Source organism: Charadrius vociferus, unplaced genomic scaffold (genome assembly GCF_000708025.1).
Source record: "Charadrius vociferus isolate BGI_N301 unplaced genomic scaffold, ASM70802v2 scaffold746, whole genome shotgun sequence".
Classification (NCBI taxonomy): Eukaryota; Metazoa; Chordata; class Aves; order Charadriiformes; family Charadriidae; genus Charadrius; species Charadrius vociferus.
The window spans coordinates 159,566-175,642 of NW_009648658.1; the positions used below are offsets into that span (position 1 = coordinate 159,566).

General features: G+C 42.4%; 1 protein-coding gene across 1 annotated transcript in view; it reads right to left on the minus strand.

The window, feature by feature from the left end:
* Positions 1 to 8,185, minus strand: part of EEF2K (eukaryotic elongation factor-2 kinase) — a 22,803-nt gene extending 14,618 nt beyond the window's left edge. The window contains exons 1-4 of the mRNA XM_009886457.1: positions 7,940 to 8,185; positions 4,172 to 4,272; positions 3,038 to 3,098; positions 2,122 to 2,159 (exon numbers count right to left, since the gene is read on the minus strand). Of these exons, the coding sequence (XP_009884759.1) occupies positions 2,122 to 2,159; positions 3,038 to 3,098; positions 4,172 to 4,272; positions 7,940 to 8,185 (446 nt within the window). The remainder of the gene's footprint in view (positions 1 to 2,121; positions 2,160 to 3,037; positions 3,099 to 4,171; positions 4,273 to 7,939) is intronic.
* Positions 8,186 to 16,077: the final 7,892 nt, after the last annotated feature.

Sequence of the window (16,077 nt, forward strand, 5' to 3'; positions counted from 1 at the left end):
GGCGGGGGGGGGAGGACTTTGACAACAGAGGATCTGCTGGTTGCCAACAAATGGATTGAGCAGGTACTCAGTGGTTGCAGAAGATGCCAACATTCAATTCAAATGGGAAAAAAAACAACGTGATCAAGAACTCCGAAGCAGACAGTCTTCTTTCCCAGAGCAGCTTCCTCCCTGCCACCACTCCAGCCAAGAACTTAATTCAACAGAGAAGATAGCAAAAAGGTATAACACCCCTCTACTGTGGCAGCAGCAGTAGCTGGAGAGCCTAGCAATGCAAAGCCAGTCTGAAGGGGGAGAAGGAGTATGAAGAGAAGAATCTAGAGTAAAGCACAGCTGGCTCCTGAGCAGTTCTCATACTCTGCTCAGTAACGAACACTGGTTCTCTGAGACTTTCTCGGTGCCACGGTAAACAGCACGTGTTGAGAAGCTAGTAGCAGCACTCAAGCTCTCAACCCTTCCTCTCCCCCTCCCAAGACCTTGGTGCAGAGGTCTTGGTACAGGAGACACTCTAAAGGCAAAGCAACATCAGATTGTCTGCAGGGATGGGCAGTCACTGTTAACAGAGGCCTTGGAAAGAAGGAACAAGCAAGTGAGATAAGAATTTTGGCCAGGATTTGAAACCTTTCCAGTTCTCTGAAGAAACAGATTTCTCTGCGTAAAACAAGCCAGCTCATATGCTCTTCCAAAGCCAATGCTCTCTGAAGTTCATTAAGCCAAGTGCAGCTAATGCTGTCACTGTCGTGACTAAAGACTTGCAGAGTTGCAAAAATGTAGAAGAGAAAGCTCCAGATGGGAAACATCAGTACACCACTGAGAGTTATGGAAAAATCCATCAGCAGGCAACTGAAATATGAGTTATGCCTTCTTTGTACAAGAGGTTAAGGCAAAGCTGCAAAGATAAATTTCTGTTTATGGCACTACTCAAGATACTGTGTAAAAGGGAATTTGGTAAACAACAAGAGCTAAAAGCAATGTCAGCAGGCTAAGATTTGTTACTTCTTAGGCTTCATTCACTGCTGTATATATCTGACTTTGCAAGAACAGAGCCACCAACATGAACTGACACTGAAACAATGCCAAACTGGAGGACTGAGAGGTTGCTTTTCCTCCTTTTTGCTCAAGTCGAAAACATCACATTTCTGTCATTCAGGAGTTTCTCTCTTTGCAGAGATGAAACCAGACATGAAATAAATTTTCTCTGGATTCCACAGCTGAAAAGAAGGAGTAGCAGCTTTAAGCACATACACATACATTTTCCAGGAAATACTAATTTCATTCATTTCGAGAGCCTGGAAAGGGTGAAGTACTCTTCTAGCACAAACCGATTTATAGCTAGATGCTGATGCCTGCAACCATATTTGCTAACACTCTCTGAGGAAAGAAAAGTTCCTCCTCTGTGTTCTTCCACACTTTACCCTTCTGGAAAGAGTAAATGTGAGTATTCAAGCTCTGCCTTACTTAGAACAGGATTATTCTGGTACACATGTTCCAAAGTAAACTCTGGGAGGGTAACATTCTTTACCGAGGGAGGCTTTCTGAATTGAGATTGCATCATACAACTATCCTTTCCCCTTTTCTCTGCCTAATTATAAGGCCTCAAGTCAGCCTTTAGGCTGCACAGACCCACAGCCTCATATCAAATTCAAAGATATTTTAGCACACTAGGAACACAGAAACAATGCAGCTCCTTTCCTCCTTTCTATTTTTATGAACATTTTGCCTCCAAGAGATGGTGGAAATAGCATTACTTTATGAATTACTAATTGATAGGCTGATTATACTTGCTGGAACTGGGTATGATTGCATGTTATCCATCCCACTGCAGTTCCAGTATGGGCAATGGCTTGACTTTCCAAAGCAAGCTCACTGGATGCCTGCATCAAACTTACTTGTGCTTCCCTTAAGAGAATGTTCTGCTTTCTGAACCTGCTCCCTGTGCTGCCGTCTGGAGTCACACAAACAGGAATAAACCCCTCAGTTCTGCCTTTTAGAAAGGCACAGCAGGGAGCTAATGGGGACCCACACTCTACACAATTTTCACCGTTCGTAAGTGAAATTCCAGTCACCATTGAAGAAAATACTGCATGGAGGCCAACAAAGATAAAGCCAGCAAATACTTACGTTCTGAAACACTCTCGCATTGCTCCACGGCCAAAAGGCTAGGGAAAAGAAAAAGAAAAAACAAAACCACAGCATTGCCATTTCCACAAATTTAATTTCTAAACAGTAAAAGACACAACCATGTCTTCCCCCTTTACAACCTGAAGAAAGCAGCTCTCAAACAGGCTCTATACAATACATGTCTCCTCAAAGGAAAGTGAAAACCCACTGACAGTGTAAGTAGCAATCTGGGGAAAAGAGATTGGGAGTAAGTGTCTCCTCAATATCCCATGGAGCAGACATGACATGTCTTTTAAAGAAGCTATTTAAATTCTCTCTCTAGTTTGAGTCAGCTCTGTTGTGATTGTGTAGAGAAACTGGCTTTGCAGACCTCATGCTCTCTGCATTTAGGGTTCTGTAGAGGATACGCCAAATAGAGCCTCACTTCCCCAGATGCCACATCCTATGTCAGTAACACAGAGCAAGGCGACTCCAACATCCCACCAACCCCATGACTGAACTGGGAAGTGACAGTAGCTTCTACCCTCACATGCCAAAAATTCAGTCTGTTTTCATCCTAAGAGTAGAAATTATTTGGAAGCACACAAAACAGTAGGACTATTGACAGGCAGGGAGATGAGGCCAGCAGGAAATGGGAGGGCTGAAATGGGACAGAGATCATTGGGAAAGGAACAAATGCCTCACGTTGCTGATAGGGAAGGGCTGACTCCATGTTCTACTCTGCTTTGGGAAGGAAAGGCTGTTGGGACACCAAAACATAATGGATCAGCCGAGGAGAAAGAGAGGTAAGAAAAAAGAATTACATTGAGACTTCAAAACTTCTATATGAGGAAAACATCTTGCTGCCACCGTTCAGTAACAGGAATGAAGAGACAAATTTGGCTGCTAATAAACATGAAGGACAATGTGATCTTACTTGTGAAGCCATCTTGATGAGGACTTCATCTTCAACCCAGTCCCCAGTAACTGCATTGTACCTGCAAAATCAGGAGTTGCGCCTCTTAGAAAAATGCAGAAGGAACCCAAATCCTCCCATCCCCAGCGCCTATCCTTCCTTATCTCCAGCTGACTGCTAAAAAGTGCTGCCACCACTCCAACGCAAAAACTTCTAGTCTTCCCACCACACTCCTGCCCTCCTTACTTCCAGTGGGAAAGAAGAAATATGCATAGCTCTTTGAGGGGACACTGGACCCTACTGACAATGAGCAGATCCCGCTATAGAAGCTGAACTTTTGCAACACTACATTTAATAGGGTATTCAAGTAGCTCTAAACCAGTATTGTCACTTAACTGTATTTTAAAATATGCATACTATTTCAGGATTGTGTGGATGACCAGCGACAGAAGCAGTCTATGGGGAAGAACACTTCGTGACAGTGTTATGTGACTAGAAGAGAGGCCTCCCAAGGTGCTAAGTGGTAATTAACCGGCCTCTAACTCCTAACCCTTCCATCCAGAAACCTGTGTCAGTAGGGTAAACATTTTGACAAAGCTATGCTAAAGCACTGAGAATAGTTTAAGGGCCAAACTCCGTTTTAGCACGTACAGCATGCTGAGCTATTCTGGGCTTTATAAGGCTTTAAATTCCAGCCACATGCAGCAATACTGCGTGGACAGGCAACAGTGAAACTGCTATTTTGGGAAAGGCAGAGAGTGTTATGTTGCCTTTTTTTCCTAAAGTATTGAAACTAAGTATGCTGCCTCTTTATTGGGATTAATTTCCTTATTAGATTAAGTTTACAGCATTAATAAATCAACTAGAAAATACTTTTCAGACTTGTTTCCTGTCTAGATGGTGAAACTCGTAGATACTATGTAGGTGGGAAAGTGAGAAAGAGAGTGACACTGGGTTGCTGAAAGGTTTATTTTTTGACGATGAGCAGTATTTACATATTCCTGGGAAATTCAGTTAAGACACACTCACTTTGGGCATTATTGAAAGTTCTTCAGCCACGTAATTACACATATTGTGCCCTACACAAACACAGCCCATGCATAAACTAACACATTCTGTTTAACATTGGCATTAAAAGCAGAAAGACCCACAGACCTGTAACGAGTGGCTTGTTCCGTCTCAATGTCCTCAAGATGAAATTCTGCCCACGGATCAGGCATGTGCTTAGCTTTCTGAATAGCATGTTTCCAGGTTTCCTGAAGAAGTTACAAACTGGCAGGTTATTCATAATCAGCGGCAACTCACAACAATGGCATTTTCTAGAGCACATCAAGATCCCAATGCTATGAAGACATGCAACTACAGAACCCCCCAAAGCACTACTCAGAGCAGGAACCAAGCGGTACAGAAGACCACTCTGACATTTTATAGCTTCAAGTATAATGAAACACAGTTCAAAAATATAAAGCATCAGATTTTAGCTGAATTTGCACCATCATACAGTTAGCAAGAACAGAATCTAGTCTAGTATACACAAAGTATAATTTGCAAAATCTGTTGTAATTTGCAAATATCTCAAACATATGCTGCAAATAGTGGTAAGTCACACGTAGATGATATTAATTCACTTTTACTATTTTGATTTTTAACTTTTTGTAACTCACAGCATATGCTGACAGTGTAAGCATAAAAATGTCCATTAGCAATAGAGCAGTATGAATGAAGCAAAAAAGTTCTGTAAACCCCAAGGCCCCCAAATTGTGTTCAGCATAAGAAAGAAGAAATTAGAATGCTGTAAACGTGGATTATTGTAACAATTCCAGACAAGTAGCTATTTCAATCTCCACCAAGTCAAGAGTAAAAAAATTAAAGGAGTTTTCTGGAATATAAGCAGTCTTTCTCTGCCAGATAATTTGGATGCTTTTCTCCAAACGTTTTGATCCTCCTCTTTTTACATTGTACTGTTCCAAGAGAACTGGAGATATGATCCTGTCATGTGCCGAAGGCCTTCTGCAAGGTGAGCAGGAGGAAAGGCCACTCTGCACCCACACCAGTAAAGAACTACTGAGCTCTGAGATTTTGTTACTGCCTCTGTAACTGAATTTCAAGTATGCAGAAACAGTAACTTTTAAAATATTAGTTGGGTTTTTTTTCCTTTGGAATTTAAATCTCAGCCAAAACTTTAAAAAAAATTACAGTATAAACTGATGTCAGCAATGGCATCAAGAAGTTCTTGAAGCAGCTGAGCTTTTAAATTGTTTGTGTTTGTTTATTTCAGCTGTAAATCTGCATACCTTGCAACAATTTAAATGTCCCCTTTTCTGACAACAAAACCACAAAACTATCACAATACTACAGTAAATAAAACAAGTTTAAAAGACATGCGGACACAGATTTCCTTCATGTTTCATAAGAAAATGAAGTTGCCTCAGATCATGCGATGATACACATTTCCTATGGAGCTGAGAACTTCCACACTTGAATACATATGAAAAAAATAGGGAGACAGAAACAAGTCAAGGCTCAGTCAACTATCTATGTCAAATCATTCTTGAGTAGGGTCCCTCTCCAAAAGGGTGATCTGTGTCCATGCTAGGTAATGATTTAAATAAATTAATTACTTGTGCTTGATCTTGTGAGGTGCTTTGTACAAAAGCTGCACTCTAATCTTCAAACAAACCGAGCTGGGCTTCATGGAAATGGTGCTAACAGCGCAATTTTTCTCCTCTTGTAGGTGTGTGGCTGCCATACAGACTAAGTAGATGCCTTGCATCCATTCTACTCTTGTCCACAGTAGCAAATACTGTGAAGAAACCGCTACAGACATGCACTTTAAAAGAAGTGATATTTCAGGGCAGAGAACAAAAGATGGGCATTATTTCATTTAAGAGGTATCTTTTTTAGTTTTGACTTGATGGCTTTTATGGGCTGAGGCAAGCAATTCTCCCAGACAATAAAATAATGAACAAAAAAAGGCCATAAAAGGAAAAAAACAAACCAAACCAAAAAAAGTCTTAATGCATTTATTAGATATTGTGTTCACATTTTCTTTTTAACCTACCCGACTATGGTCAACCACAGAGCTGTGCTTAGAACGATGCTGTGTGTCATTCTAAAGGATGCAGGAGAAACATAAAAGTAGGAAAATACATGTGATAAGACAAATGATTGACAAAGAGTCTCTGTTCTCTTTGTTAATTAAAAAAAAAAAAAAAGCCACTCTTCGATTTATATTCCTAATTTAAGTTCATTCTTAGAACTTCTGTGAACAAATCTATTGAGGCAAGTTGGCAAATTTTTTTTTAATTGGAAAGTACGCATTAAAAGGGTCTTGCCTATTAGCTAGCTAATTAAACATTGCTGAGTCCTGTTTAAAGGCAGCGAATTAATAGTAATTCTTCTTTCTTTCTCTGCTTTTCATTATCAATGGCCCACACTGCCATTAGCTTTGGGCTCTATCAGGTGGACTCTGATCAGACCAGGCTGTGGTGGTTTATGATGCTGTCAGTCCTGTCTGTGTGTTGGAAGTCACCATTTCTGCAGTTCAAGCAACAGATGGAGACTTGCTTGCTCCACGTCTCAACCCAATGCATTCTATCTGAGAGAGGAGCTAAAATGCTAACTCGGCCTTGTGAAGCCCAAAGCATGGGCGCATATATTATGCAGAAGTAACATGATAGCTTAGAAGGAGGAAATAATTGTAACTTCTGAAGTCCTTATCAGTTTTATCTCAGGCCACATGACTCAGAACTCACACTGCAAACCCAGAGGCAAGTGTTTAGTACGTGCTAAAATGTACACACAAATTTAGACTAAGCTCCCTATCACGTCTTAGCTTGCTTAGCATAGCATACATGAAAGTCTACCCCCTTGTCTATACTAAACTTTTACTCTTCACCTTCCTTAGGAACATGTACCTTTCAATGTTTCTATTAACTAGCCTTAATAAAAATCTTACTGCCGACAAGAGTGTTTCACTTTTAATGTGTTACTTAATATGTTAGCTGAAATAAACCCTCTGCTACCTCTTCAGGAATAAAGCATGCATTAGGCATAACCACCATTTTAAAGTATCTATTAAATAATATGTTAATATTTATAACAAGAAATGTGTTAACTCCCAGTCTAGACAAAAATCTAAGAGACATGCTAGATTAGCAGAAATAGTGCATATTTGGAATATTTAACCCATAGCGAGTGTCTCACTTGTGTTCTTGAGGCTCCACTGCCCGTGAGTTGGACTCCCTTTGCCTGGCCTGATCTGTGCCAGGGGAGCTGAGTGGAACAGGACACACTGCCAAGGAAGCACCAAAGGCCCCTGTGACCTCTCTGCAATGCTGTGATTGCTGTTCATTTTAAAAACGTCAGATACTGCACGAGTACATTGTCAGGAACTACTGCCAGCGTGACACTTAGTGTGACACTTCATGTCCAAGCACAAAAGTCAACATGTTAAAAGCTCCCTAAGAAGGAACTATAACTGGAAAACCTATCATTACAATTTTATTGTTTACAATTTTATTTGTCCAAATAAAAATATTACGGATTAACAACTCTGCTTGGCAAAATCCATAATAGAATGTCTTTTGCCAGGCCCCAATTTAGCTTACAAGAAGTATAATCTTTTAAGTTTCCCAATCAATGTATTGCTTTTTTAATGGTTTGATCACAATGACAGTGAATTGTTTGCTTCAATTCTGCTGCTTTTGGAGATGAAGATCTCCCACTGAATTAAAAGGGACAGTAAGCAATTCAATGGCCGTGTTAGACTTATTGGCTTAATGGAAGTAACTGCAGGTCTGGAAAAATCAGATATATTTTTTTATTGAAAAGTGTTAGTTACAAGAGATGAAGCAGTTAGAGAATCTCTCATGCCAACTAAGTAAAACCAAAACCTTATTGAAGGCTGGAGCCAATACTTACCTTAAAGCTAAACGAGTTTCTAGGAGAAGAGCTTGAACCGTACTGTTCAGTTTTTGCTAAGCTGCTATAATAATTGTCAACTTTGATACTGGCAGACTTGTTAGAAACTGGATCATCAGTTATTGGACAGATAAAATAATTGTCTTCATCATCACTATCAGCATCAAGATAATTTCCAGAGTTTGCTGTAGTTGATCTAGCATTATCAATCCCTTCCATACGAAAAATAAGGTCCTCGTCTGCCATGTTTATGGGAGGTCAGTTTAACTCCTGCAATGATTAAAACAGCCACTATTCCAACGCACATGCAAATGGAGGGAAGAAGCTGGGTGGGAGAGAAAAATAAAAAAGGGTTGTTATTAAAAGAACAAACAACACGTGAAACTGATGTCGGCACATTGGCAGAAAAAAAAATCATTTGCATTTGGCTCTATGAAAATGATCCACAAGTACACACATGTGGTTTTGAACACCTTGGTGCTAGATCTGGGTTTCTAGAAGGCACGCAGTTTTTAAATTGCTACAGGATTGAGAAAAGAAGATAACCAAGTATAGAATAATACTATAAAATCTGAGGGATTGCAAACACCACCTGCTGCCTCTGGCTGACATCTGTTAATGCTCCTGTCTCCTCTGAATGTTTTTATTCTTCTTTATCTGAAATGCTGAATTTCATAACACTGGTCTTCGAAACTCGAGGGAGTTTTAGCTTGAACACCACAGTCAGGTTTTCAAATTTTTTCAGGACGTGTCTTCTCAAGGATATTGCATACAAATAGGCAAAACAGTTAGGGAGTATTATTGGGACAACATAGAAAATTGTCCCACCACTGCCAAGATTTAAATTGGCTTTTGGCTCACCTACAGCCAACAGTCCACAGTGCAAAGCAGGCTGCTGGAAGTGCAAAGCATGCTGCCCAAACCACTCTGCCCAGACTACCCAGGACGTCCTCAGAAGGACGAAGTACAAAAGATGCCAAGAAAGAAGGCCTGCCATTCCACTGCTGTTGCCCAAGCTCACTCACTAGTAGACTAGAGAGACAAGAGGAGGTATGTGTAAGGGGTACCTCTACCCTTCTGTCTTTTACACTGTGAAGAGATTTAACTTTGGACCAGTCTTGCATGATTAAACAATCCTCTTTCAACTCCAAAGACAGCAGATATGGCAGTCTGCTCAACAGCATCAACTCTCCAAGCTGTGTTTGCTTTACGCATAGAGCTTAAAGGAAAAAATATTCTCCCTGGTTAACAGTTCTTTTCCAAAGAAGTGATAATGCTCGATCTTGTCACTGGTTATTTCAACTTTTTAGTAGCTTCCTGGGTCCTAAGAGAATAGAATAGGCGGGGTTTGGCTTCTCCTAGGTCCTAGCTCCAAAGCAAACTAAGCAAATTGAAAGTAAAGCAACAGCGCGAGGCAGACAGGTCACGGGTTTCAACTATTTCTAAGCCCAGAAGGTGACATTCTAGGTAAGCACTTCATTGAGGCACTCTGACACATTAAGCGATGCTAGAGTAAACAATACGGGGAGTTCCATATGGGCATCAAAACTGCAGCTCTGCAAAGACTCCCATCTTACCATAGCTTTTCCAAATTAATGGGAGGCAGAGCACAGACACTGTACAGCCCGACAGGTCAAAGAGACATGCGTTATAAAAAAGATAGGTGAATCACAGAAGTATTTTTCCTAGAGATCTTACAACAGGAACATGCCCAGCAGCCTCCACCCAAGAAACAGTTTGTGATGATTCAGCAGAACTCAAACAGAAATAAACCTCTACAGGCCCAAGCTACAGAAGGAGACTATTGCATCTTTCACACACCACCAGCTATACAGATGCAGTTTCCATTCTTCCACGTTTCACAGTCCAGAACCACTAGTGGCAGGACACCAATGCTGACTTTCAGAGAGAAGAGTTTGCCATTTTCTAGACCTATGAAGTCTCCCCCTTCCACCCACAACACAGCTTCAGCAAAGGGGCCTCTGAAACACAGGGGGGCAGGTGCCCGTGACATTGCACCTTGTGTGCAAGGGCTTGTTTTAGTCCATCACCTGTAACACACGCTGCCAAGCAGAAGGCTAGGGATATACAGCTGAGTAGGAACCTGGTGTTCCCTGCCAGCACGCCTGCCTCCCGTTCAGTGTGGTGCCTTTGCCTCACAGTGCTTCTCTATAGCTCAGGCTCCCTTTCCACACTGCCAGGCTATTTCCTGGACAACCTTGCACTTAAAGCGCTTTTTTTCCTCTGAATCCTTGAAGTACATGTCTATGGAGGCTTCTAACTATTGAGAAAGGTACGAACAGCCAGAGCAGAGCAGGTCTGTGATTCACCTCATACCACCTGCTTCAAAGAGCGAAGAAACCTTCACAGAACAATAATCCGTCCCAATTCATGCGTTTTTCTAATTACTGACAGTTCACATTTTCTAAAACTGTTCTCATTAATCGCACTAACTCTAGGTTTCAGAGTCATTTCCTGAAGTCTCTAACACCTGTCTTTGCCAAATTTAATCACTTTCTATAATGACTTTAATACCCAATCGCATCAAAAGCTCAGACCACACTAAAAAGAACACAGACTGAGGTGAAATGACCTTTCGGCCACATGATTTTGTTAATTGTTTCTTCTATTGAGAGTACAACAACATACAACTGATTCCCCTAAGACCATACCCTGCTTGGAGCTTTCCAGGTCACTCTACTGTTTCCTGTTGCGTTTTTATTCAATGCTGAGGTCAATCAGCAAATCTGATCACAACCAAGCTGACAGCAAAGAACAGCCTGAGAAAAACTCACCAGGAGAATCTAACACCTGGGCAAGAACTCAGTAGGCATCAACACTGCAAAGCTTCTTTCACACCGTAAGTGCTGTGGTGACCTGGGGGCAAGTCTGTCAAGCAGCACAGCTGTGTTGAGGGTCTGACATCCTCACCATCCGTTTCTCAGGGGTTTACTTTAGACTAAGTCTAGTCTGGTCTCAGGGAGTGAATACTACTGGTGGCTGTGCTATGTTCTCCAGTTAAGTTTCACCCACAAGGAGTTCAGTTTGCAAGCTCTGAGACTGCTTTTCAACATGAGCCAAAGTGCAATGAGCTGAGATGATCAGGAGAGTTGCTTTAGAAGTGCTTTTCTGATCAGAACAAAAAGCTAGCATAGGCTCACCCAGGGGAAGGCTGGAAAGGGACAGACACAAGGGACTGGGCTACTGCTTGATTTTACTGTATATTTCTCTCCTTAAAAAGAATAAAGCAGACTCACAAACCGCACCATGACTCTCAAACCACTATCAGCACTTAAGGGTATTTTCTTTGAGGCAGTCAGAAACCAGTAGCACAAGCACAAACTTCCATGCCCACTCAAATTAATGGGACTATTTTCTCATCATTTTAGCTTTGATTACTCACATTGCTCTGCTGCATGAAAAACAGGAAGGGGTTAGACGAATGCAAAATAATCATACAAATCTTCATACAGATTTAGCTGAATTATTTAAACAAATATTTGCTGGCAAGTCTGCTGCAGCGAATTTTGCTGGCTCTTCAGATAGGTACTGTGAGTGTATTACAATCAGGTCTGCCTGAGGGCAGAAGCAGACTACACAAAGCAGCCTATCTTTATTTGTTTCACATTACATATAGTTTAAAATCTTTTTGGTCTTGGAGACCTGAAAACAACAATTTGAGCATACAGAATACTGCAGTAATTTGTTCTCAATATTATGTATCACCCTTCCTTCTGACACCCATCTAATGAAAGTATCATGTGTTTTACAAACTAGAAAAATGAGATGTAGGAATGTTCAAAGCCCTTGGAAGAGGTGGAAGCCTACATAGATACTTTGAAAAGACCTAAAAAACAGAGGATTAGTTAGAATTTTCAAAATTTGGCCCTGATGCTGGCTGTACAACAGCATGCAACTTAAAGTAGACATTTCTGAGTGCCCCATCAATTGCTTAATTCTAAAGCAACCTTATCCAACCATCTAAATTAGAGATTTTCACACAGCTAGTCTAAAAAGACAACTATAAAACAAGGTTTTCAGCTTTGCTTCACTGTTATTCTTCAGATGTGCATATTCAACCTTCTTTCTCCACGAAATAATACCAGATAAAAACACTACTACAGCAGTATTCATAGCTGCAGACCGCAGACCACAGCTACTGAGAAGATGGTTACCACAGAAGCAGTGCCTTAGCGTATGGCAGCTTTCACCAGCAACATTATGTTGCTGGTTACCGCCTTTCTGATGGAGGTAGCATTCCCGCAGCTCAGCTGGCAACACAGGTAACACCAGCACTCCACCTGCACCAGGCAACACCAGCCACAGTAAACCACTGCTGAAGGAGTTCTGAGCCAACTCATCTGACTTCACGCTGAAGCGGCTTTGCAGCATCCATATGCTCATATTTACAGGGATCTGGACAGGCTGGATCAATGGGCCGAGGCCAACTGTATGAGGTCCAACAAGGCCAAGTGCCGGGTCCTGCACTTGGGTCACACCAACCCCATGCAGCGCTACAGGCATGGGGCAGAGTGGCTGGAAAGCTGCCCAGCAGAGAAAGCCCTGGGGGTGCTGGTGGACAGCTGGCTGAATATGAGCCAGCAGTGTGCCCAGGTGGCCAAGAAGGCCAATAGCATCCTAGCCTGTATCAGGGATAGTGTGGCCAGCAGGACTGGGGCAGTGACCATCCCCCCTGTCCTCAGTACTAGTGAGGCCTCACCTCAAGTGCTGTGTTCAGTTTTGGGCCCCTCATGACAAGAAAGACATTGAGGGGCTGCAGTGTGTCCAGAGAAGGGCAACGAACCCGGTGAGGGGTCTGGAGCACAAGTCTGGTGAGGAGTGGCTGAGGGAATTGGAGTTGTTTAGCCTGGAGAAAAGGAGGCTGAGGGGAGACCTTCTTGCTCTCTACAGCTCCCTGAAAGGAGGGGGTAGTGACAGGGGGTCAGTCTCTGCTCCCAAGGAACAGGCAATAGTACAAGGGGAAACAACCTCAAGTTGCGCCAGCGGAGGTTTAGATTGGATATTAGGAAAAATTTCTTCACCGAAAGGGTTGTCAAGCATGGGAACACACTGCCCAGGGAAGTGGTGCAGTCGCCATCCCTGGAGGTATTTAAAAGTCACGTAGACCTGGCACTTAGGGACATGGTCTAGTGGTGGACTTGGCAGTGCTGGGTTAACGATTGGACTCGATCTTAAACATCTTTTCCAATCTAAATGACTCTATGATTCCATATAATCTGCTCTTCTACCAAAGACCATGTGGGAGCCGTCATTTTTGGAAAGAGGCAGTACTGTGTAACTGGAAGGTATCCTCAGTTGCCACTACCATTTTTACTGTGATCATCTTACAAGAGTCTAACAAGTATGTGAGAACTTTAACCTCTACTGCTTGTCAGCACACACAAATAGCAGATGTAAAATGATGCTTCCAGCACGGGACTAACTCCAGGATATGCTGTAGCTCTGGGCTAGCCTCATTACCCACAGCTGCTGTCCCGCACACATTTCTACTACTGCAGTCACACATACATCAGCAGATCCACCAGGTCTGAGATGGTCTGAGAAGCTGGAGCAACAGGAATCCAGGTTTACGCAGCAGTGATCGCAAACGTTCATGATTTCTGTGACTTGCTGTGTAAATGAAACATTACTGCATAAATCAGTTTGTATTTAAAGCTAATGGTGTTTATAAAACTCTCTCTGTGTTTTTCTTGGAACCATACTTCTTTTAAAGGACTTGTGATGTTTACTTTGGAAGTGTATTTACCAATAACTATCCTTACATAACATGCTCTTTAAAACAGAATCCAATTACCAAACTTTAAACTACACAAACACTGCTGTAAACCTCACAGTTTATTCAACCGAAAGCTCTATAAAAAAGCGCGAGCTTCATCCCAAGGCTTCTATTCTGTTCTTTTGCATTATGGCATAAAACTGTAATATCTAGGAATCTCCGTTACTATTGCTGCTATGTTTTTATCATTTAGTCTTTAATATCCATTACAGAAATTTTCCTAGGGCTAAGCAGCAAAGAGAGTCAGGTTGGGTTCAAGCCTGCAAGCCTGCGTTACCACACACAACCTGTAATTTAAACTACCCACTCCAATCTACTTTGAAAATTTATTCAATTTTTTAAATCAGTCTTCTACTATGCAATTCAAAATGAAGGTAATCTAAAATAGAGTCAGATATCAAATCTGTTGAAGTCTATTATTTTGGGGGCTTTTCCAAAGCATGTCTGAGGTATTTTTCTTTCTCTTGCCTTTATACGCAAGAGCCACACCACCAGGAGGGGCAGCTGAGTTGCAAGGACAATCCACTGTGTTGCCCAGCACAGTGCACATGCAAACACAGATACATAGAGGAGAAAATTCACATCACAGTGCTGGTAAAACATAACTTGTTTCTTGTACGATGTCTCTTGTTACAGAACGCCTCTGGTTTGGCAGGACCCTTGAGCAAGACCCCGCAGCTGCCTCATCATTGAAACTTGCCTTAATTCATCCCAAAGAGCTGAGCGATAGGAACACTCTACTCTAGTCAGCAAAAGAAGGGACAACTGGAGCACCTCCAGCTACTTCTTAGTGGCTGTTTCAGCTCATACACAGCCCTCTGCACCACTTTAGCACAGGACAGGGGAACAGAAACCGCCCTTAAACAGAGGAAGTCCCACCATCTCTTGTAGAGAAGCATTAAAGCAAGAATGACCTCCCTCGCCCTGGTATTATACTAAATCCCTTTCAGTTTAACACCACATCAGCTAAAGCCATCTAGCAGGATACCTGTACCGGTAACAAGCAGTTTTTTTCTTTTAAGAGAGAGATCACTTTTTTCAGATTAATATTCTTTTAAAATATAGATTTGAAAGCAACTATACAGGCTGTGCACCTTACAACATATTGTTGTCATCTTTATGAACTACAGACTCAAAGCTACATAACACAGAACAACCCCACTGCCAAGTTAACGTCCTGTAGCACATCCAAACGCCCCACTGACCCCTGTGAAGCCAACGCCTATTCTCATCTGCACCACACACTGGCATGAAGACAGGTTTAGTGAGTCAAGGTAACAGCTCTGATAAAAAACAAGATTAAAAAAACAGAAATGTCTGAACTCACTGGCTACCTTTGACAAACCTGCTCTTACCAAGCACAGATCTTCTAATGAGAAGCTTTTACTTCACATCCCTTCCAGTGCATCACTTCTGCAAACACCACAGCACAAATCACATCCCGCTTGTCTGCAAGCGCAGCTGGGACAATGCAATGCATTAGCCAGAAGAGTGTTAGAGAGCAACGATGCAAAACTCAAGAAGCGAATGGGAGAGTTCGTCTGCGCCCGCTCAGAGAATGAAGCACGTGAGACTCAAAACCCCACGCAAGGAAACACTGCAGCTTCAAACGCCCAAACGGCTCTCAGAGCTGCAAGCAGTACAGCACAGAAACAATCCTTCCAAGTCAAGTCCACCCTTCTGCCAAACATGCAAACAAATACTACGTTACCAGCAGCCAAAATATGACAGTATAAAAGGACAGAAAAGGAATTTTCAAGGCAACTTTATAATGCCCCTCTATTGCCATTAATAGCTCTGTTATTTCAGTCGGCTTTAGATACACTGAAAAATTAACTATCACCGACTTTTTGTAAGCACTTGCTCCGTACTCCATGTTGTTAATCATCCCATGTATTATGCGTATCGAAGCATTTGAACAATCATCCAAAGATGAGCAGTCCCAAAGGCCGCTAAAGGCTGCCCCGCGCACTAGCCAGCCCTGCGCTGGCCTGCAGCCCATGGGCCAGTGGCTTCCCCCCGCCAGCTGCTCTGCACACGCTGGTCTACAGTTAGAAACGGGATTTCGGGATTTTTAAATGGGGCGTGCCCTAAAATTAATTGCACGGTCCTGCAAACATATATGGGTTAAACTATCAGCTCCAGGCTTAAGTGCAGGAGTGCTGCCCAACTCAAAAATATCACGTTATCAATTTTAGGTCACGGCAGAAGCTCGCGCCTTGGCCGCCGGCCTTTTACACGCTCGAACCGCCAAGCTGTTCACCATTTTCTGTCACTGAAATCGCCCACTCCGCCCTCCACCCCGCAAGCAGCCTGGCGACGGATTCCGCGGGTCCGATCC